Below are 23,127 nucleotides of genomic sequence, written 5' to 3'. Positions count from 1 at the left end.
ACCTGAACTTTGACTTTTAGTATAATGCAAGTGCTGTGCACTTCTTCAAAACAGTTACACAATGTTACACAAGTGTATAAGGCCGGAATGAAAAAGGGGAATCATTATAGTTGCTCTTTCTTTCACTAGTTATGTATGCGCATGTGACTGCTGAAATAAAGGTCTGTGAATATTCTGTATTTTGATTATAATGTAAGTCCCCTCCAACCAAAGACTTAACAGTTGGCTCTCTTGCACCAGCCCCCTACTGTCATTAAAAATCATAATGCTGATCACCACAAAAAAGAAGGGACTCAAAGCAGATTTCTGATATATTCCCACCCCACCTTAAACTCATCTGTTAGTCCTACCACACACCTCGCAACTGTTTTGCTTTTCACATACATGTCTTGCACCACCTTTAAATACTTCTCTTCCACTCCTGACTTCCTCATGCACTATCACAGTTCCCCTCTTGGCACCCTATCATATGCTTTTTCTATATCAACAAAGACACTGTGCAGCTCTTTTTATACTTCTTCATCAACACTCTCAAAGTAAACATTGCATTGTTGGTGCTGTTTCTTGGCATGAAGCCATATTGCTGCTCACTGACCATCACCTCTGTCCTTATCATAGCTTCAACAACTCTTTCCTATATCTTCATGGTATGACTCATCAACTTTATCCTTTATAGTTACTATAGCTTCACACATCACCCTTGTTCTTGACAATCAATACGATCAATCGATACATCATCATCTCATTCTCCAGGTTAAATACTCTGCTTAAGAAGTCCTTTGCTCTCTGCCTCCAGTGTCTACACAGTCTCTAGAATGTCTTCTGGTACAGAACGCCTTTCCACTCTCCCTTTTTGCATTTCCTGATTCACTAACTTTCCTCCATTTGTCCTCTTCTCACTCTCATCTTCTTTCATGAACTTTGTTTGAGAAAAAAAAAATTATTTAACCATATAATTCCAGTATTTATAAATACAATTATTGCCCCGATGGGCTCTTAGTATTGCGCAGTCATTAACATTTATATAAAGGTTTCATTCAGATTGTGACGGGGGTGCAGGGGAGTGGCGATTAAACGCGCCTACTTATGGGCGTGGCTTCACCAGAGTCGACAATGATGGGATCTCGAGCGAGCGCTGGTGAGTTTCTTCCAACCCAATAAAATCTCTCAATTCTGCTTTGTCACCTCAACCGGGAAGTAGGCAGGACAGAGAAATAAGCACCACCGAGCAGGGCTGCCGTCGCTGTGAGGTTGCATAAAGGCTGTGGCGTCTTGTCTCGGGTTCACAGGTTTTAACTGCCAGGTTATCATCTCCTTAAAGGACCTGTTTGTAAGTAGCATTACAGTCGCATTAGCTTAGCTTGTAGTAGCTTCGCCGCTTTTTTAAACGCACATTGTGTTAGCTACGAGAAAGCTAGGTGCTCTTTTTTTGCTAGCTGGGGTTGGTTCTGTTAATTTATGTTGTTATAAGAGGATGATAATGTTGAGGCTTTTGTCTCAGGCGAGGAAAACGCTTTGTATCTCCGTTTAATAAAAGTGTCATCAGAGCTCTTCCATACTGCCTACCAGTGCTGCTAACCGCACATTAAATAAAACGCTGGTTGAGCAACAAATTGTCTGCTGGGGTGTCATCCTGAGATATTCGCCATCCAGCTTTATTATGGTGTTGTGCATTAAGGTTCAGCAGTCTAAACACGGGATTTGGTGGAGGATTTGACTAATATCATTAGAGTATGTTGCTGTGTGAGAGACTATTTCTGGGAGTAGTAGCTTCCATCTGACAGGCACACACGTGCACTGTTGTTTTTGTGTTTGTCAGTACGTCAATCGTAATGCGACTTGCAGAAAGCGAAGAAGTCGGTGATTAAAATTACTGGACCGACTTGTATAGGCTTAGCCGATCAGGAAGTACCTTTTCCGTTGTTTTTCAACGGTAATATTCGAGGAAGTAAACGCCTAGTGCCAGGGGTTTTGCCTCATTTAGTTCGTTTTATAAGTCAGATGCCCTCTGATGACTGGTAACAACTATAGGGCGAAATCTATTCATTTGGATTCCTTTTTTAGAGTCCAAAATGTCTTGCTTTGTCACAATCCCAATAGGATTCACTTTTCACTTATTACAGTTTATTCAGAAACTAGAATCAGATATTTATGTGGGTTTTTTTCCTAAACCTTTTCCTTTTAATTGTTTTTTGTTTTTGTGTTACAAATGAAAAAAAAAATGCACGTATTAGCTGTGTGAACTGACTCTTCTGGCATTTATTATATTTAAAAATGCCTGAAGGAGTGAAAAACACCAGTACTAAAGGTGCCATCAAAATCAAAGGTTTTATTGTTAATAAAATTATCATTAAAAATAATATTTGCTCTTTTGAGCATTTTGAAGAGAAGGACGAACACAAGGGGCAAAGATTAGGCGAATGACATTTATTAAATGGTCTAGGTGACCATCAAATTGGATACTCACTGAGGTAGAGTTGATGTATATATGGATAGCTGCTGTGGTCTTTAACCAAAGTAATTCGTATTATACAGAAATGAACTGGTGGCTGTAGGAGAATGATGCTAAAACAGTACAGCATGTAAGCATTAATGAAAATGTTAAGTTTTACATTTCTGCGCCAGTGTAAACTTGAGGTTTAAAATCTTAAGCGTCACGCATTAAGTGAGCCATCTGACCAGACCTAAATTCATTCTGCAGAGCGACCGCAACTGACCAGGAGTGAAAGAGAGGCGTCCTCAGCCACAAGAACAAGGAACCCTGCAACAGATGGTAAAGCCCCCAAAGAGCCCAAACCTCAAGATCACCAAGTTGGTCTGAGATGCAATATGAGAAAGAAGTAGAAGATGTTCTTAAAGATATTGGGAACAAATTATCTTAGAAAAGTTTGCTCTTTTAACGACTTGTGCTGTTTGTGTGAAGTTAAAGAAAACCAAATAAACAAATTAACATTATTTGTGGTATTTATTTGTAAAGGCTGAAAGTTTTGCACATGTGTAATCTTTAAGAAACTATTCATTGCATTGTTTTTCTTTACATTATTTGTTTGAAGGAGAGATTGACCATTTTGAGTGTCCTAGATACTTGTTATGTAGCTTTGGAGGGCGCAGAAAAATTCCTGACCCCTTTTCCTGTCAGCTTGAGGCAACTTTGGCTGCGATTGGTGCTATAGAAATGAAATTGAATTGAAATTTGCTCTTTTTCTTGGTTTAACAGGTAAAATGACTTTTTAACCTTTTTTGTATGTCTGCTTTTTAGAGAAAATGAACATCCCTCTCTCTCGCTCTGAGGTGTTTGGGGAGCTGAGGAAGGAGCTCTATGATGATGAAGAGTTTCATCAGTCCGATGTTCATGTCTTCATCATCATGGGCGCATCGGTAAGAGTTCAATCACTCCCTGAATAAAACCTAAAAAGGGTACTAATAAACAGATTTGTGAAATCAAATAAAGAGGTGAATTGTCTAGAGGAATCACACTCAAAATTAAAAACAATGACGCTTTTATTATCAGGAGTATATAACTAATCTCTTTGTCCCTTTTTTATTTTGGCACATTTAGACTGCAGGGCACTTAGCCAAGAGTGTTTGGCAATATTTTCAAAGAAAGTGTGTTGAAATCCTAAAAAAAACTTGCAATAATTGCACCCACTGTGATTAGGTAAATGTTGAAACTGATTTCAAAAAGCTTCTGCAAACAAGCACAACTGGGACAGTGTTCAAAACTGAGACAGTGAATCAGGCAAGGTTCCTCTTTGTTGTCATTTGAGGAGAGGTTATAAATGGAACATTTTAATTGATTGGCAGTATTTTTCTGTCTATATAAAGTAATAATTGCACCAGTGTTGTTTTTATTTTACTCGAAGGTCTGTGAACAGTTCACTTGCATAGAATTAATTGGTAAAATGAGCATTGCCTATATTTTTCAATATCTGCAAAATCTAAATGAACATTTTTATATATTTTTTGTTACTCTCGGTTACTCTGAGTTTAAAAGGTGAAATGAAATTCATCCAGACAACTGAATGAAATATGACTCTATTCATGGTGGAACATTTCCTTATACTGCTCAGGTGCTGTGTTCAGGAAATGAAACCATTTCCAGCATTGAGAAACATTTTATTCCCCTTCTTTCCTTGTTGCACAATATTCTGATTTATCATCATTCTGTGCTTTTACCTACTGGTCCTTCAGTCTTAACTTATCATTAAAAACAAAAAAAGCACTTGTCCTTAAAATTGCAAAGTCATGCTTTTAAAGAATAAACCTCTTTTTATTGTCACCTTCAAAGACACTGTTTCAGTTATGATGTCACTGTTATGAAATGTAAAACAAAAATAGCTGCATTTGCTTTATATATGAACATCTAACTGGCTGTGGCATCTATCTGCTGCACTGTGGCTCTTTGTAAGAGAGAGCGGCGCTGTGGCTGTTTTTTGCAGAGTCACAGACAGTCAGCGTTTTCCTTTCACTGTGATATGTAGGAACAAGGGCAGGCCAGGGCTAGGCTGTGATTAGCCTCACTCTGGTTGTGCTCGTTTTATGTTTGTGTTTCACTATACCGCTTTAAGAGGTGTAGCTGCTTTTCCCCTTCAAACAAGGATCATGCCACATATTCAAACATTTATTTACCAAAAATAATTGCCTAGCTTTTGTAGTTTAAGTAGATAATATCTTTATCAGGTTAAACTCTGATTAATACATGTAAAGAGGGTTGCTGTCATTTTAAATAAATATTATGGATTCAACTTTGTACAAAGTGGCAGGATTACAAGTCAAGGAACTCCCATGTGAGTGTTTTAAATGAGGTGTGTCAAACATAGAACAGAATAGTACTTTAATGCCATTGTACATGTACAACAAAATTATGGGTGCTCCATGCCAACTGTGCAGGAATAAAGTCTAAATAGTAAAATGGCAGGAATAAATGGCATACAGGAGAAATGTATAATCAAGGAGAATGTATACAAAACAAGAGACATGCACACATTTGAGAACCAAGTTTTTGGAAGTAGTGCAAAGGACTTGGTTTAAGTATCGAGTCCATGTGTGAGTGGCCTGAGTGATGAGGGTTACTCAGGTCATCAGGTGCCTCAGATTGGTGAGGTGGGTGGGCAGAGTTGGGGTGTAGAGGGATGGTGTTTGTTAACAGTAACTGAATGGCCCAGGGAAATAAGCTGTTTGTGAGACTGGAGGTGTGGGACCTGATTGACCTGAGGACACTAGGTAAAATAGGTGGCCCAGTGTCCACAATTGTTCCAGTAAAGAGTCCCATCCAGCCCACTGAGAATTTCAGTGAAATCAATAAATTCTGGAGTTTTTCCACTCTCGGTGATGCCAACTTTACTACACAGGTACCAAAATCTCAGTTAAAGATAGAAAAGTACTTCTTTGTCACTGTTTTATGCCTTTCTGCTTGCTGTACTTTGTAAACTTTAATGTACACGTAATGGGCAGGAAAGCAGACATTGTTGAAATGTGTTTTTATTACGATTGCTCACAAAATAAGAATAATAATTTAACAAGAAGCACTGTTTTAATATCTGGCACACTTTTAAGAAGCAAAGTTTCAGTTTTTAAGAAATCTACGCTTTGCACTTTTCTGTGGCACTTTTACTGGTTCAACCCATTTGAGATCAATTTATGTCCCCCTAAACTAAAATGAGTTTGACACCAGCATTGGCAATTACATTTCTAATTAAGTTGGCTTCTAATGTTCTGCTATGACCGTTTGGTTACTCTGAGGTTAAAAGGCAATAAAAGTTGTACTTTTATTTGGGTTATAACTGATTTCAGAGCCTCTATTGTGTTTTATAGTGATTACAAGGCATTAGCCTTTATCTAGCAGACAGGTTGGACCACTATGTTTAAGCCACTAAAGCAGCAGGTTATTCAGTAAGATTTCCATAAGCAGCAGGGCAGTGTTGTCTCCTGGTGGTTGGCATTTGTTTCCACTGGGATTACTGAGGTTGTGCAATTCTTAAATAAGCCAAAGCCGCCTACTTACCTGTAGCAGCACAGTGTAACCGGTTTGCGCTGCAGCATCTTTAGACCTTTGTGTGCTTGGAAAATGACTAATGCTCACTGAGATTACTAGCCTAAATAAACAGTACACTGACTTGCATGTGACTGTGCTTGTAGCCTGTATTTTGAAGGTGAGATAATATAAGATGACTGTTTATTGCCATTGCAAAGTCATACTTAGTACAATAGTACAACACAATTAGGACACTAAACACAGCCAAACACAAGGCCGTAAACTTTAAAGTGGATCATATTTGTGTGTGTTTGCTCCAATAGGGGGATCTGGCTAAGAAAAAAATCTACCCAACCTTATGGTGAGTACAGGCTCATTAAAGATACTACTTTAATCTGGATTGTAGGCTCAGAGGTGGGTTATAGTGAACCATGTGTTCCTCTGTTCTCTCCCAGGTGGTTGTTCAGAGATGGCCTACTACCTGAGCAGACGTACTTCGTGGGCTTTGCTCGCTCTGCCCTGACAGTTGATGCCATCCGGACTGCTTGCATGCCATACCTGAAGGTAAACATGGACACTTGAGATGTAGTGCTCAAACAGATTATTCATTTATTTAATGGGAAGAAAGAAGGTCAGATCAGATTGTTATAATGAAATCATATCCTCAAAACGAGTATTAGAAAAATGCAAATAAATTAAAAACACCATCTTAGTTTGTTGGCTTTTTTCTGTTCTAAATTAAAACTATTTGATAGCGATGTGAGTTATAGCAGCATCACACAAAATAATAGTGATTCAAAGTGTGTAGGAGGGTCTTGAGTTAAATCTCATTTAACTTTGCTAGATCTCAGTACACGGTGCATTTTTGTGAAAGATATTATCAACAATGTGTTGTCCATACATCAGTAAAGGTTTTTCCTCTCTGGCACAGGTGGCAGACACAGAAGTAGACCGGTTGTCGGCCTTCTTCGGCAGGAACACGTACGTCAGTGGGAAATACGTAGATGGGGATTCTTTCTCCAAACTCAACACACACATCGAGTCTCTTTCAGGAGGCCCTGGGGCAAACAGGCTCTTCTACTTGGCCCTGCCACCCACAGTCTACCACGATGTTACCAAGAACATTAAGCACCACTGCATGAGCACAAAGTCAGTACACATTCCTGTCTCTGATGTTGATGTGCCACACAGCTTGTTTAATTTTTTTTCTTGTGCTACCTGCTGTATCTGACTGTAAATCCATTTCATGTGAGTGGAGTTTGATGCAGTGGATTCTTTGCATTCATCTGATATGAGTGGAATGTCGCCTAAAAGTCTGAGGTGTTTATCTGTGGTGTAGGAATTTGTAAATTAACTCCAGAATCTCACACTGAGAAATGAAATGCGAGACATCATGGCAAATCTCCATTGCAATTTTGGAGTAGTAGGAGTAGTAGTAGCTTCAATAATACTGTAATAAAATTTCCATTACCCGTTCTGCTAGCAACAGTTTTGTGGTTCAGTAAGCTCAAAACATTTAGACTTTGAATTATCTGTAACTAGTATGTACATTTGTAAAGAAATACTGGTGAAAACGTACTACTTGCAGTTGGGATTTACTTGTTCTGTCATAATATTTAAAAACTTTCTGTATGGACTATTTAATAAAAAAAAAAAAGAAAAAAAAAAAGGGACATTTGAAGATATCATCCGGGACTCTGAAGTTATTTCACAATATTTTTATAGATGTTTTAAATGGTCACTTGATTATTTTCTTTCATTGTCTGCATATCAGTCATGAATGAAATGATTAGTTGCAGCTGTAGTTCATATTTGTGTCTATTTTGGCAACTATTCATTTAAAATTGTGTTGGATAGGTGGGACTATCAGATTCACATTTTATCCCCCCTTAACTCTCAAACACACTGTGTAAATCTGATCATTTAATATATTGTCAAAGGTTTAAACTATTTGTTTCGTGCCCCCCCCCCTCTGTTATTTAGGGGCTGGAACAGGGTGATTGTCGAGAAGCCATTTGGTCATGACCTTCAGAGCTCTGAGGAGCTGTCCACTCACCTCTCGTCCCTCTTCACTGAAGACCAGATCTATCGTATAGATCACTATCTGGGCAAAGAAATGGTGCAGAACCTCATGGTGCTCAGGTAGGAAACCCGAAATATAGTAGCATTTTTTTTTTTTTTTTAATATGTGACACTTTTGATTGTTGTAAATGTGAAAGCAAGTGGCTTTATTACAGTTTACAGCAGGTGTAGCAGAACAGAGCCTCATGGAGAAATCCAATGTCTGGGGCTTCATCAAAAAACATTTCTTTTTAGCATCGTTATTCAAGTATGAAGAAGAAGACTTTTTTTTTTTTTTTTAAATTTTAATTTTCATCGTAAAAATAATGTGCTCTTGATCGTAAGTTAATTATGCAACACTTCATTTTCAGCTGGCCTGTGGTTTAAAAGAGCCACTATGAAAATCTTGCACCATGAATAGAAAGTGGGGGCTAACCAAGAACAAAACCAAAGATAAATGTTTATGCATGTTGTCATGAACAGCTGTGCTGTTGCTCTGTGTGCTGCTGAGCTGAGGACGAATACACTGTGTTCGCTGCAGGTTTGGAAACCGAATCTTTGGGCCGATCTGGAACAGGGACAGCGTGGCCTGTGTCGTCCTCACCTTTAAGGAACCCTTTGGCACCCAAGGTCGAGGAGGCTACTTTGATGATTTTGGCATCATCCGGTGAGGAGAAAAATACTTCAATCATAAAGTTTAATGCTTTTTAAAGTACTGTGAATAAGCAGAATTATATGAGGGCTGCTTTAAGGCAAATGTTACACTTATTTTAGAAAATAAGTGATCACAATTATTTAACAAGGTTACCCACAGACTTCTATTTAGCTGATTTTTTTTTTTAATTCTAAGCAGATTACCTTGAATGTTAACAATAATTCAGTTGTGGGGGGCACCCAAAAGAAATAAATAAGTTGAACTAAATCTAAAACAAAGATTCAATGCGCTTATCTCTAATGATGAATATGAAAACAAGCAGAGTACCAGAGAGTAAGTATGTGTAAGAATACTTCCTAATATTTATATTGGGGCAAGACAAACATGTCTTTGGCTATGAGCTATCATCGGTGCAAAGAAAATATAATTCATTGGCAAGCTATATACCATTTATATTTATTAGATATTCAAGTTTTACTAATGTTACCACACTAGTGAGTTAAAGTGCAGTTGTGTTTTTTTTTTTTTTTTTTTTTTTTTCCATTTGTACATTAAGAGCTCACTGCAGGGAGAATGTTAATAGATTTTTACTAGCACATCAAAACCAACACATGATCAGTTATAATTTGAATTCATTTTGTAACAGTTTTCTGCGTCTTTAATGTGACCACCTGTTCTTTCATTCATAATCAGAGATGTCATGCAGAACCATTTGCTCCAGATGCTCTCCCTAGTTGCCATGGAGAAACCAGCTTCCACCAGCTCTGACGATGTCAGGGATGAAAAGGTACAAAGTCGCCAGGCAGAAACCAAATACTCGTGTTCTGTGTATTAAATGAGGTGTGTCTGGTCTTATAACTTTGTTAGGTGAAGGTGCTGAAGTGTATTGCTCCACCATCCATGTCGGATGTTGTGCTGGGTCAGTACGTGGGGGATCCAGAGGGTGAAGGAGATGCCAAACTGGGTTATCTGGATGATCCCACAGTACCTAAAGGATCAACTCAAGCCACTTTTGCCACCACTGTGCTCTACGTACACAATGAACGCTGGGATGGTAAAGGCGCTTATTTGATAAGAAAAAAAAAAAGGCGTTTTAAACATTCTCCTGTGCTCATGAAAATGTTTCTCCTCAGGCGTTCCTTTCATCCTTCGCTGTGGCAAAGCACTGAATGAGAGAAAGGCCGAGGTGCGGCTGCAGTTCACCGACGTCCCCGGAGACATTTTTGGAAGTCAGTGTCGCAGGAATGAGCTTGTGGTACGCGTGCAGCCCAACGAGGCTGTGTATGCCAAGATGATGAGCAAGAAACCTGGCGTATACTTCAGCCCGGAAGAAACGGAGCTGGATCTCACCTACAAGAGCAGATACAAGGCAGGCTCAAGTTTTATTTATTTAATTGCCACACGCTCTGAGATCAACTTTGAGTAGGGCTGGGCCATATCATATCGTTCACGGTAATACCGGTATAATGTTGGGCAACAATAAGAAAATGAAATATCGTGATAGAAAATGGGTAAAACACACATGCGCAGTGCCTTTGTTTTCATATGCACATGGCAGTGACGGAGAATGAGAAGGGCGAAAGCGGATTGTTGAATGAAACAGATGAACCAGAATTGGTTTGTAAAAATGCTGCAACTTCAGTGGTGTGGAACTGGTTTAGCTTTCGGCAGATACAAAACACCATTTTTGGTAGAGCATGCTAGCGGGCCGTCGTTATTACCGTGTTTTTTGGAAAATACGGCACACTTAAAATCAATCTTTTGATTTTTCTGAAAATTGACAGCGCCCCTTATAATCCCGTGTGCATTATGTATGAATTCTGGTTGTGTTTACTGACCTCGAAACAATTTTATGTGGTACACGGCGCTCAAAAATCTGTCAAATGTCGTAGGCCGGAGCCTCGCGGAGTGACACGTACTGTGCTTCAACATAGTATTACCGTATAGTGTGTGTATAATCTCTTTAAGTTTAGTGGATATTATACATGGTTATGCTGAGGATGTTGGCCAATTTCCACTGCCAATGCCTTTTGGTTAAACTGTCAGCAAGGAATTTGCATTTGCACTGTTAATGTTTTATATAACTTTAATGCACATAAATACACAGCTGCTTGTTTAAGTGAAAATACAATGTTTTTTTTTTTTTTTTTTTTTTTCTTTGCCCACTAATAAAGTTGTGGAGTTATAAAGTATTTTGTCTAGTGTCAACTATATCGTCAGTTATCGCAAATTTTCAAATGTATATCGTGATAAATATTTTTGGTCGTATCGCCCTGCTCTAACTTTGAGTATTTTGGGGTGTTACAAGGTAATATAAAGAAGAATCTAGCACATATTTAACACTGACTTCAAAGACTGACTAAGAGTTTCACCCCGTTTTAGAGCTTCAGAGGTAGTTGTACAAAAATAAAAAAAAACAGGTCTCTAACAAAGCTGTTAATATGGTATTTTTCTTTTAGGACGTGAAGCTTCCCGATGCTTATGAGCGTCTCATCCTGGATGTCTTCTGCGGGAGCCAAATGCACTTTGTTCGCAGGTCTGTACTTTTCCTTCTCCACTCTTCTCTAAAGTCACTGCTTGTAATCTAAAATCTCCATCACTAGATGGAGCCAGAGGGGCCTCTTTTTGCTATCAGGTGCTGAGTAGTGAAAACCTTGCACCTCTGTTTGACCTACTTCTGCATGTTGAATTGTTGTCTGCAGTGATGAACTGAGGGAAGCATGGAGGATCTTCACTCCTCTCCTTCATCAAATAGAGAAAGAGAAGCCGAAGCCAATTCCTTACAAATATGGAAGGTAGGAAAGGTTTTACTCAGCTCTCACTTGGAAGAGGAAAATCATACCACATTCAAAAAAAGATTCTTTAGCCTCAGCAAACATGAAGAAATACTTGTGTAAAATGCAGCTGAAATATACGAAATCAAAGTATTAAAATAGTAAATCATTAAGGAAACCATGTTTGATATTTAATATGAAGAGATTCCGTGTAAGCTTTTACATTGTACTTTCATAATGAAATTACACGGAAAGTTTACATGTAATCAAATTAAAGTCTTTAAAAAAAATTATTTGTTTTTAATGTAATTGCTTATTTAATTTACCCCCCTCCTTTTTAGCCGTGGCCCTCAAGAAGCAGATGACCTCGTGCAGAAAGTTGGATTTCGTTACGAAGGCACTTACAAATGGGTGAACCCTCACAGACTTTGAATTGCAATGATATGAGGGATGAGTAGAGGTAGGATGGTAGGAGGGGTGCAGTAGGGCGAGTGGTTAGATATTTTCCAGTACAGGATCATCTTTGAGAAACAAGGCTTTTCCACGATGTGGATCCATCATGCCACAAAGACAGAAAATCTCAGGTATTGTAGTTATTCCATAAGGCCTGGTCAAACTTTCACCAGACATTTGTGAGTTGATTGTGTTTTCATGGGCTTGTACCACAGTTACGGTGGTAGTTTTAATACATTCACAGCAGTTTTCAGCTTTAATTAGAGATGGGATCGAGTCGGTGAAAAAACAGAATGATCAAGGATTTTTGGGAACAAATTATTCTGCTAAGTGGAACTCCTTATTCCTGTCTTCAGTGATTAGATCAAATATCCAAACCACAAGAACAAAATGCTGCAAGCTAAGTGTTGTCCACATAGTGTCAACCAACGGACACAGAAAATGAATAAGAATAGGAACAAATGTCCGCTAGCTGTCGCTCTTAAATCACCACGATTTTAATGCCATTCTGCTTTTGATTGCATTGTTTGCATTTCTACTTTTGCTGCTGTTTTTTGCCTCCTCTGTGTGGGACCAAGGACATCATGGTGGTTTTAAAAATAAACAGATTAGTTTCCACGAGGCGATTTTCTTCAAAGCGTTTATACTGCGAGTCTTAACTGTCTTCACGGACGAGCAAAACAGGCTCCTTTTTAGTTTCCGCACTTTGAGCTTCATTCCCTTTTTGTTTACATTTTTCCAGATTTATTTAAGTTGCTGACATTGATTCCATATTTCAAAATCCAGACGACAGTGGCGTGTACCACAGGTCAGCAGTGAATGTCTGTTTTGATGCATTGTATACCGCACACTCATGTAAAGCTAGCTACATTTCCACAAGTTGTAATAAACTAGTTTTGCTTGTTATCGTGTTGTGTTTTGCCTTCTCATCCTACCGGCCACAGAAATCAGAATTTCTAAAATGCACGTGGAGAGGGGAGAGGAGGCTTACTGGAAGAGCAAATCATACATATATCATAACGAACATATCATACTGACATTGCTTTAAACTGAGGCTCTGACAGAAGGCTTCCTCATTTTGTGAAATGTCTGTTGCCTTAAGACTCCTCTCCTCATGTGTTTTCCTTGTATCCTATGCTTGTATTTCTGTTGGGAGAGGCTAAGGTGTCAGAGGAATCAAGGATCTATATAAACTGAGAAGAAACCAATTGCGTAACGGGGGGGGACAGCTCCATGGAGCAACTACAGGTTTAAACCTGTAAGTGGGGGAAACATAATCAACCCTTTTATTAAATAACAAGAAATGCTATAATTTCTACTGCGAATCCCAATTTCATTGTTTCCTTTCTAATGAAAATGGAAAAAAAATTAGTCCAGCCATGATTTGATACTAGAATTAATTTATTCACAGACAAATGTTGATGATTTCAAATGTATTCGTAACTGAGTGAAAACTGGGTCAGGCAGGATCACAGCTACAAATGACGTACCGGATGGATGTTTAAAGACTAATTCAGATTCATTTCAGCCTGGCATGTTTCCTCATTGATGTGGCAATTGTGGTATTCATACCAATGAATAACCCCATGTAGCTACAGCACTGGATTTTATATGTATTCAGCTAATAATATAAATTAATTTATGCTTGGTCCTTATTTACATTGTTGGAAGTCCAGCTATATATCTAAATACTATATAAATATAAAAAAAATTTATCATACTTTGCAATTATCACACATTAATTCCACGTCTGATGATTTATAGGATGGTGTTAAACCTTGACACACTTCACTAAATGGCATTTTTCTTAACCCCTTCTCCTCATTGGAGCGGGGCTGGAGCCTGTCCCAGCTGCCATAGTGCAGAGGAAACATTTAAATGCATGAAGTTCACAATTAAGCACTCTTTAAGTGCTTTCTGCCAGCCCTTCTTTCATACGCTTTTGCAGCATGTATTATTATTATTATTATTATTATTTTGTTTTAATTTTTAAACAATGATCTCAATGATCTGTTCCTCTTGGCTTAAGTAGGCAGTACTCAGTTGCTCCATTTTTATGTGGAGAAGAGTGAGCTGACATGTTAAATTCCCAGTTTTTATGGGGGCGCCTGATGAAAAACGTCTGATTATAAAAGTAGATTATGCCTGATGTGAAGCCCATTATCTTTGATGGAGGATTTTAGGATTTGTTGAGCCAGCTAAGGCAAAGACAGCCTAGTTATGTCCAACACCTGCTTACTAACTGCAATAGAGATCTGCAGCTTCATGCAATAATACATCTTCAAGGAGCCATCTTGTTAGCATGACCCATACAGACATAATGAAATTTAAGCCAAGCTGAAATGAACCGTAATTATCCTTTGACTTTTTTTGGTCAGACCACAAACAAAAGCTAAAGACTTGAACCATACATTTTAAGGCACATTAGCTTTTCCATTTAAAAACAGTTTTTGTGCGATTGACAGTATTTTTCACTTACAGTACAAGGCAGCAGATGTCAATGAATGATGTAAGACACTTAAAGCATACAGAGACGTGACGAGATGAGGTAATACATCTATTATTAAATAACTTGTGGCGATGGAAAGGTGTTTACTGGACGGAAACATTAAAGATTAATCCCACCCCAGAAGGCAGGCAATGGCCCCGCATTTTCTGAAGTCGTGAATGTTAATTTCTGTATTAGTGTTGCGATTTAAAAACTGACAGATTTAATTCATTTTAAAACATAAAAAGCATGCATCTTAAGCAAAAAGTAGAGGACAATTACATGAATTGGTTATCCTTCAAGTTTCAGTACACGTCAGGAAATAAAAGTACTTTTAACATGTTGGAAATTCAGTGTTCTGGTTTCAGAATTTGCTGAATTGGAGTTGAAGAGCCACACTTTGCTGGCACCATTTCCTTGCACGACAGCTGTGGTGTGTCCGGTGCAGCCTAGTCCATCGATTTCTGAACGGCTGCGAAAGTGGTCGTGTTCTCCGTTAAGAAGGCACCTTTAGTTTTGTTTGTTTTGGTTTTTTTTTTTTTTCCCTCTTTACATGTGTTCTGGGTGGTTCTGCAGACAGCTTATGAACTCTGTGACTGGGTGGCCCTCGAAGCAGATCTGATAGACTGCGTTGAACAGAGGAAACCTAAAGGAAGGAGGAGGCATAGTTGAGTGCTGGAGTGAAACAAACTGATTTCATTTCAAAGCAAATGGAACCTGTGAGTCTGTCTTACTTGTCGACCATGTTTTTGTGCTTGAGGATGAGATAGACCTCAGCTGCTGTCGCTGGTCCCTGCAGCTTCTGGCCATTCAGCATCTCTTTCTCCAGTTCCTCGATGGACTGAATGAGATAAGAACCAAGACATGCTGAAGATTCTTGAGTTTAAAATGAGAGAAGGTGTACACGTCTGATGCCGCCAAACAGCAGACTCTATATAAAGGATAGCAGTCCCCACTTTGATGTCAGTCATTGGTTTGTGGACAACTGTTTGAAAGCCCCAGGTGTAGCATTATATTTTTAAACTGAATGCAGCACAGACGTGAATGGCTCTGACGAAGCTCAGACACTGTGCAAAACGCTGAGCAACTTCTTTATACCCTACTGTCCTTTTTAAAATCTGACTGTAGTTTACAACCATCATCGTGCTGCTGAAATACTGCTTCAATCTAGCAACTAGCCAAATAAGATGGCAACCTACTTGTGCTTAGATGGAACCACCTCAAAAAACAAAACAAACAAAAAAAGCATGGTGTCCAAGTGGCCACTTTGAATCACGGGTCATCTGGTGGGGGGCAGTCTGTCTCTCTCTTGCTGTCTGACTTGGACTGCAGTCGCTCCCAGACAGATTGGCGAAAGCTCGGAAATAATTACAGCTTAATTATAAACGCAGGGACACTTCCAACATGATGCAATCAACGGAGTCTGTTGTCATTAATGAAGAGCAGAACTTGTCTGCGATGCCTCTCTTTAAAATAAGGGATTTGACTCAACTGGTTGTTCTCTGGTTATACTCCTATATAAAATCAAAGTTTCAAAGCACCTTTGTCATTTTTCAGCTAACTTGTTGTCGTGCAGCAGCTACGTCAGTGGCTCTGTGTTAATGTCATTTTATTAATGGTTCAATACACCAGTGCCACTTTGTAGATGACGTCGCTGAGGGGTTTTTTGTAAACCAGTTTCTGAATCTTTAGTGAGTATTAGTAGACAATATATAGTGCACACAAAGTATATCTCAATACATTATGAGAAGTACAGCTGATGGTCACTACACTGCATCAGAGACCAGATTTGTGGGAAGAAAAAGTCAGGACATCACAACAGCACTAACACAAAATCACATTTGTATTTATTATTTGAGAAAATGTGCTCATTCTAATTGTGTCATGGTGTTGATGTAATTAATATTGGAGAGAAAATGACCAGAATGGGTTTTTTTTAATTTTGCAGATGAACTCGCTCACAGTTCTAAAAAAGAAAACTATGTATGTGTCAACCTCTACAGTCTTTGTAACCACAGCTGCTGCCCTCTGCTGGTCATTACAAATAATGCAGTTTTATACTCCTTGCACAGGAGCATCAGACCAAGAGGTGAGATTCATCATAGGTGCAGTCACCATTAGGTGCAACATAATTACGTTTTAATATACTATACATACAAGTTCTCTTGTATTAATAACTTCACTATGTCAACTAAAAACATTAAAAGGCATGAACTCATCAGTGTGCCCAAGTTTTGACATTTCCAGGAACTACCACAATAATAATCACCAACAAACCTTCAGCAAAACTTCACATTATATTAAATTATTTAATTTATTATTTAACATTTTAATTCTGAGTCAAATTTGATACTTGAGATGTTTTTGTTAATAGAACAACCACGTCACCACAACTCAACTCAATCCAGAATCAGCTGCCAAAACTGTCACAGTTTGGCACAAACTAACTCAGATCCCTACACTTTCCTCTCTCCCCTCACTGCCTCTTGTATTCCTGCCTTTAATGAGAAGAATATATGCCAGGAATATATAAGCATTGCCTCTGCCTGAGCCTATGACATATATACAGTAATTGAACATGTATATAAAATATCTTTAAAATTTGTACCTTCCCCGTTCTCACAAAAGCTTCAGCAACTTTGCGGTTACGTCCACCGTAGCAGGTTGTGATGAGGTCGGCCACGCCGCAGCTTTCAAGGAAGGTTGCTGAGGACACGGGCCCTTCTTTGCAGAAAATACGGGCGAAGGCAATCATTTCCATCAGGCCCAGCCTGATCACTGCCGCCTTCGTGTTGTCTCCGAAGCCCAGACCATCACAAAAACCGGCTCCAACCGCAACAATGTTCTGTAGGACACACAAAATAATCGGATATATTAAAATGTCTTTTTTTATTTGACTCTATACAAAACAGACTAGAAAAAGGCTCCAAAGCCTCATATCTGAGAAGCTGCAATGAGAGAATGCTTGGGCATTATCCTCTCCTATGATATTTTTAATTTATTCTTTAATTAAAGGAAAATCAAGCAGAGAAAAAGAACACAACCACCAACAAACTAATTCTCTAAAAACATTGGAATCCACATCCTACAATAACATGTGTGTAAAATTTCTTCGAAAACAAAATATTTGAGTTCACATTAAGAAAAAAATCCTGCCAGACTTTTCAACAACCATTTAGATTAATGTCCCGTTAGAGCCAACCCTTTCACAAAGCTCACAATGGGTCCTTAGACATTTTGTTTGGGCAGCTTTACTTGAAGTATTTAAAGTCTCACTGCGTACGTCTACAGAGATCTCTGATCCTCACTGCCTAATTAACAGAGTGACTAGATCCCAGCACACTAAATGTGGGGCAAACAGCATGTTTGTGTGCGGCAGCATGGTAAATGTTAATAATGCTGAGAGAGAGAGTCTGCAATGGTGACACATCCAAACACACAAACTCTGCAGGAAGAGAACACATTCTTTGGTTTCAACAAAAATAAATGTCTTATGTAATATTCTTCTTACACGTATTTAATTTTTAACCTAAATCTTCTGAATCTGTTGTTATCTGTTCTGTGGGGTCATCAGCTTTCAGTTTCAGTACTGACGTGCCCATAGATCAGCATGTCTTTATGAGGCACGTGCTTCTTATGTGACTCACAAGTACTGTGTCACTTCACTTTATAATCTCACGCATTTGAAACAGGAACTCTGTGGGGGGGGGGGGGGGGGGGGGGGGGAACTGGGACAGCGGGTTAAAATGCCTCTACTCTGTTTTGTGTGACTTTTGCTGAGAGTACAAAAATAGTCATTGGTCCTTGATACCATAAATAAACCTGTGTTGAAATCAAGATGACTGTCCATGTTTTGTAATCGTGTTGCAAGCAGACAAGTTCTGCACTGAGAGCTCACCTTCAGGGCTCCGCAGATTTCCACCACATCGTATTCCTCCACTACAGTAACTCGGAAGTTGCTGGTCTGCATGAGCTCCTTCAGCAGAGCACCGTGATTTTTATTCTTACAGCCTGTAAACCAGAAGAAATATATATGCTGACTGTAAACCCTATAAAAAAAAAAAACATGATGGAAGCACGCGTTGAACCAAAGAACTAACGCTGAGGTCGCACAAAGCTTTAACCGAAACAAATGTGCTTCCCGTTTTGAGGCTAAAAGCTGCTTATCTGGATCTTTAATTCTTGATTAAATTGCAAAAATAATTCAACAACAATGGGCCCATTTGAGCGCAACAAAGGGACAAAACTAACCAATGGTTGTCTCACAAAACTTCTCATCAGCAACTTCATTGGCGATGTTTGCACCCATCAGCACGCTCATGGTGATACCGAGCTTCTCCTGGATCACGTCAGAGATGAGTTTGAGTCCATCTGGACCCTCGTCTACGCCCTGAGGGAACAAAAGCACAACATGCTGGTGTCTGGATCAAACACCACTGAATAAACTTGGCAATATTTTGGAGATAAAAGGTGTAAAATCCATGTCTAGTAATAAAAAAAAAAAAAAAAACCTTGATGAGTGATATTCCAGTGCATCGTTCTTTATCTTCCCTTTTATGGTGTCACATACTTTCCCCACAAACTGGTGCGGGATCACAAACACCAAAATGTCTGCATCGGTGGACGCCTCCACCAAGTCCGGCACTGCCAGCTGAGAAGGGATGATGACATGTCTTTAAAGCCTGAGGCAACTTACTGTAGAGTAGGAACCTGCTGCATTCAAAAAACTCACTCACTCTTACAGCTGTTAAACTTATTATAAAACTAACAGCTGCAAAGCATCTATTCAAGGACCTTACTTAAATATATGAGACAACAGGCACTAAAATGTTTTTTAAAAATACATTTTTCTTACCACATTTGCTGGCAGCTTGTGTCCAGGAAGGTACTTGACATTTTCGTGCTCGGAGTTGATTATTTCAGTGAGTTTGCGCCCATTCACAGTCTCCTCAAACACCCACATTTTTACAGTATTGTCGAACTTTGCATTTTTACCAGCATTGGCACCCACGATCTTGGCAATGGCTGAGCCCCTGCGTGGTTAACAGTTACAAGTCAGTGTTCATTTTACGGGAAAAATCAATATTCTCACTCAGTCATACTGTGATCTAATGGGGTGATCATTAAAGGTAACGATTCCTATTTGATCATTAACTAATATTTCAGGGCAAGAAGGCAAAGCTGCACGCAGAGATAAGCTGATAACGGTATGCTGCAATCACCAATCCTCCATACTGTTTCCACGGGTGTACACCGAACTCCATTGAGAATTCTTGCAATTTTATTTTAGCATAAGCAGCAGCAAAATTATAATGGCTTTATAACCAGTTTATGGAATGATTTTAATTATTTGGGGGGTAATCATGAATTCGGAAATAAAAAGAAATACATTTAATTTCGTTCCAAAATAAGAGCTACAACTACAAAAACCACAGTGTGTGTATGAGAAGAATGTAAAAAATTTATATTTTTTATTCGGCTCATAAACTGAACCCACACACCGAATTTACAGGACGATTTAAAAAATCTATTTTTCGTGTCAAATCATCTTTTATCTCTTTGGGGAGGTGACGTTAATTTATTAGACCGGTAAACGGAGGTTCGGTGGCGAACAGCTGCTGATGTCTCTGCTACCGCTAATAAGAGCGAGCTAACAGGCGGCAGACACGTTAAAGCTAACGACAAAAATCCCAGTAATGTTGCCAGACTTGTGGCCAGTTTTCTACGATTATAAGCCGGCTTGTCAGCCTGTGACTCCACGCGGAGATAAACCCAACTGTCGCCTCCGCTAACGAAGCCTATCTGGCAGTTACAGGTACAGCAGGTCAAACTTCCCGCACGTTACTGTGCGCCGTGTCCAGCGGATAACCGCACATATGAGACAACCGGACACGGTTCAAAACATCAACACATCGACTTGCCAGTTTCCAGAGCCCACGATGCAGACTTTCTTCGGAGCTGCCATTGTGAAGAGGTAAACCGCTGAGTGTGTGGAGTGAACCTGTACCGACTGCAGTCCAGTTATGCAACACACACACAGTGCCTCCCTGGTTTTATTGGTCTGCCCGAGGGGAGACACCGGCCCGCCCATTAAAGCTAGGCCAAGGCCATCAGAGCAGAGGCTAGCATGCTAGACTGGGGCCAAAGTCTCCATGTCAGCCTTTATGGTTTCACATCATCTGCATGTGCAAGTGACTTTTCACCCAGAGGAGGCCAAGCTGTTGGATTTTATTTAATTTAAAACCTGAACTATGGTTGTTTGAATTATATAGATGATCAATGCTGATCAATGCTGACATACTAACACACAATCTAAACCATTATCTTGTCTGTATATGTGTAATATATACTCACCAGACGTAGATTTAGATTAATGACATATCTTACAATTGTAATTGACAAAACGAGATGGTAATTATTCAATAATTAACCAACTTAGCAACAATTACTAAATGATTACAACTAAATTAAATCTTGTAATGACATATGATAACATATGGGGGCTTTGCCAATTCCTGTAAAACAAACAAACAAAAGTATTGGGAGTTGTAGTTTAAATAAATTACTGGATTAATGATACAAAACATTTGTTTAAACAGGACATAAAATTGTAATGTCAAGGTGATTATTTAACAGTTATATTCACACAGATAAAACATTTCCATATAAAACATTTTTTATTTTGACTACATAAAACAGTTGCTTAAAAACATTGAAGTAAATATTAAAGTTTTCATTCCTTGAGCTCCTTGTTATTAACAATCAAAGCAAAGCAAAATTTTCAAAATTTTAAGTTATACTTAGAAAAGTGCTTGAAAATTTCAGATACGTAACTCCAAATTTTGTGATAAATTGAGATTTCAACTTTTATTTATTTATTTTTCAGTGGCAGAAACAATATTACATCGAAATATTACCTATATTGATTATTTCTCATGGGTGCTAGTGACTGCATACTCATACATCACTACTTCCAAAATGAGTCCTTTATTCTCCATTCTGGTGCTTTAAAGTATTTTTACTTAATGTTAATTTTAGACAAAAAAAAAAAAAAGAGTTTTGTCCATAACATTTTGAAATTACGGCAAGTATTGATCATGTTGATGAGATAGAGGTCTCAGAAACTCGTGTATCAAATATAATACAAAGGGCATTATAGGTCTTTTTCCAGTCTTTTAATTTAGGGTAATATGTAAACACTTTAAACGTGCATTCTTTTTAATGATCAGCAGGGGGCGACTCCTCTGGAGGAGAAAAAGTCAGATTGTATAGAATTTAGAGGGATAGCGATCATTTGGCTCCCTTGATGTATAACCTCAGTAAACCTGATGACTTTATGGTGTCGGTTTATTTTGTAAAATCTCATTGAAGACAGCATGATGGTGTAAGTTATGGATCCCAATGATTAGAAAAGTATATAGGTTCAACAGTAAAGGCAGCCTAAGTTTTTGGGTAGGCTTATTTAATGATTTAAAAGTCTCAAAAGATCAGAACAGCCAAGACACTCAGCTAGAGATTTAACAATGATACTAGTATCTCTTATGTACAGTGTATGTCCACTGTCCACTTCAATGGCTGAAAAAACTGTCAGAACATTAAAGTCAGGCCAATTTTAACAGTTTAATGCATCAGCACCAATAGCACAATGTTGGATAAACATTAGACAGGTAAGAACTTCTAAGTGAATTTGTAATGGTGTATTTTTTTCTTTACCACTTTACTGCTCTTTCTGAACTAAGTGACGTTAAAAGTCACTGGAGCAAACCACAAAAAGCTCACTGTGGCAAAAATTATTTGGTCCAAAGGGCTCGAACAAAGGACCGCCTTGTTACGCAAGTGTTGATCAGTGGGTGAAGAGGCAACACGGGAAGGAAGTGCTCTCAGCAGTCTGGTTTAGCAAATTTAAAACAAACTGACAAAATCCAGCTTACTCTGCAGAAAATAGTTCAAAAAGAAAGAGTTGACTGGTCTGATATGTGAAGCTGTGTTGCTGCAGGGTTATTAGAGTCTAGGAGATATTTACTGTGAAAATGTAAACGTTATAGTGAATTTAAGCCAATATGCTTGTTCTTAAGCCAGTGGTTTTTTCCAGGATCTTTCAAAGTGGGCCAGTGGTCCATCCATCAATCCCTTTCCCACAGTTATTCAGCTCAACTTCCAGGGGCAGCACTGAAAGCACAGATGCCCAGACCTCCTGCTTCATAGCCACCTCCAACTCACACAGAAGAGTCCCCAAACTAGTCCAAAGACATAATCTCTCCCAGTCAGACATTCACATTCTTCCCTCACTTACGGACAAGACCCCAAGATACTTGGACTTCCTCTACATAAGTCAGCAAGCCCTCCCCAACCCAGAGTGTGAGCACTATATTTTACAGCTGTTATACATGTTATCCCAGCCCACTCCACATCCAGCTGCAAACTGCCCCAGTGCAAGCTGGGAGTCAGTTGAAGCCAACAAGAACAAATCATCATCATCATCATCATCATCATCATCAGGATCATTGACGATACTGAAGATGATGAAGATGTCATCCTGCCCTCGTAGCATGCAGCGAGAGACTGTTGTAAAAACAACAGAAGCAGCACCGAAACACAGGATTCAATTGTGAGTATAAAAGGAATTGGGGGAGCGGACCAAACCACTTCGAGACATATGAGGGGAAGTCCATTTAAAAAACGAAAGTGTTGTTTTGCAGCTAAAATGAGCACAGGAATATTC

General features: G+C 38.9%; 2 protein-coding genes across 3 annotated transcripts; one reads left to right on the top strand and one right to left on the bottom strand.

Annotated features, from left to right (window-relative positions):
• The first annotated feature begins 1,086 nt into the window (after window positions 1-1,086).
• On the top strand, window positions 1,087-12,823 carry g6pd (glucose-6-phosphate dehydrogenase). Of its 2 annotated transcripts, none has more exons than XM_085145264.1 (14): window positions 1,087-1,138; window positions 2,702-2,773; window positions 3,260-3,378; window positions 6,298-6,335; window positions 6,430-6,538; window positions 6,906-7,123; window positions 7,958-8,116; window positions 8,577-8,702; window positions 9,384-9,477; window positions 9,558-9,744; window positions 9,824-10,059; window positions 11,150-11,226; window positions 11,393-11,485; window positions 11,806-12,823. In XM_085145264.1, the coding sequence occupies exons 1-14, from the start codon at window positions 1,087-1,089 to the stop codon at window positions 11,894-11,896; spliced, it is 1,671 nt and encodes a 556-aa protein (XP_085001390.1). In that variant the 3' UTR covers window positions 11,897-12,823. The 2 variants fall into 2 exon arrangements, with proteins under 2 accessions (XP_085001390.1, XP_085001391.1); XM_085145265.1 differs by lacking the exon at window positions 1,087-1,138 and adding an exon at window positions 1,151-1,330.
• Window positions 12,824-13,300: 477 nt separating this feature from the next.
• LOC146494487 (glycerol-3-phosphate dehydrogenase [NAD(+)], cytoplasmic-like) lies at window positions 13,301-20,511 on the bottom strand. The gene is given in 9 exon segments (XM_085145268.1): window positions 13,301-15,051; window positions 15,140-15,246; window positions 17,014-17,250; window positions 18,304-18,416; window positions 18,657-18,795; window positions 18,917-18,936; window positions 18,939-19,056; window positions 19,261-19,438; window positions 20,327-20,511. Coding segments are annotated over 9 exon segments (1,179 nt in total). The 5' UTR covers window positions 20,497-20,511; the 3' UTR covers window positions 13,301-14,954.
• Window positions 20,512-23,127: the final 2,616 nt, after the last annotated feature.

This window comes from Neolamprologus multifasciatus, chromosome 20, assembly GCF_963576455.1.
Source record: "Neolamprologus multifasciatus chromosome 20, fNeoMul1.2, whole genome shotgun sequence".
NCBI lineage: Eukaryota > Metazoa > Chordata > Actinopteri > Cichliformes > Cichlidae > Neolamprologus > Neolamprologus multifasciatus.
The sequence above is the reverse complement of the archived record's forward strand: the minus strand, read 5'-3'. Positions and strand labels throughout refer to the sequence as shown.

Excerpts from the sequence above, each read along its gene's own strand:
- g6pd (XM_085145264.1), top strand. The coding sequence starts at position 1,087 with ATGGGCGTGGCTTCACCAGAGTCGACAATGATGGGATCTCGAGCGAGC. Across the intron at positions 8,703-9,383 it reads GATGATTTTGGCATCATCCG|AGATGTCATGCAGAACCATT; the intron begins GTGAGGAGAAAA and ends ATTCATAATCAG. Across the intron at positions 10,060-11,149 it reads CCTACAAGAGCAGATACAAG|GACGTGAAGCTTCCCGATGC; the intron begins GCAGGCTCAAGT and ends TTTTTCTTTTAG.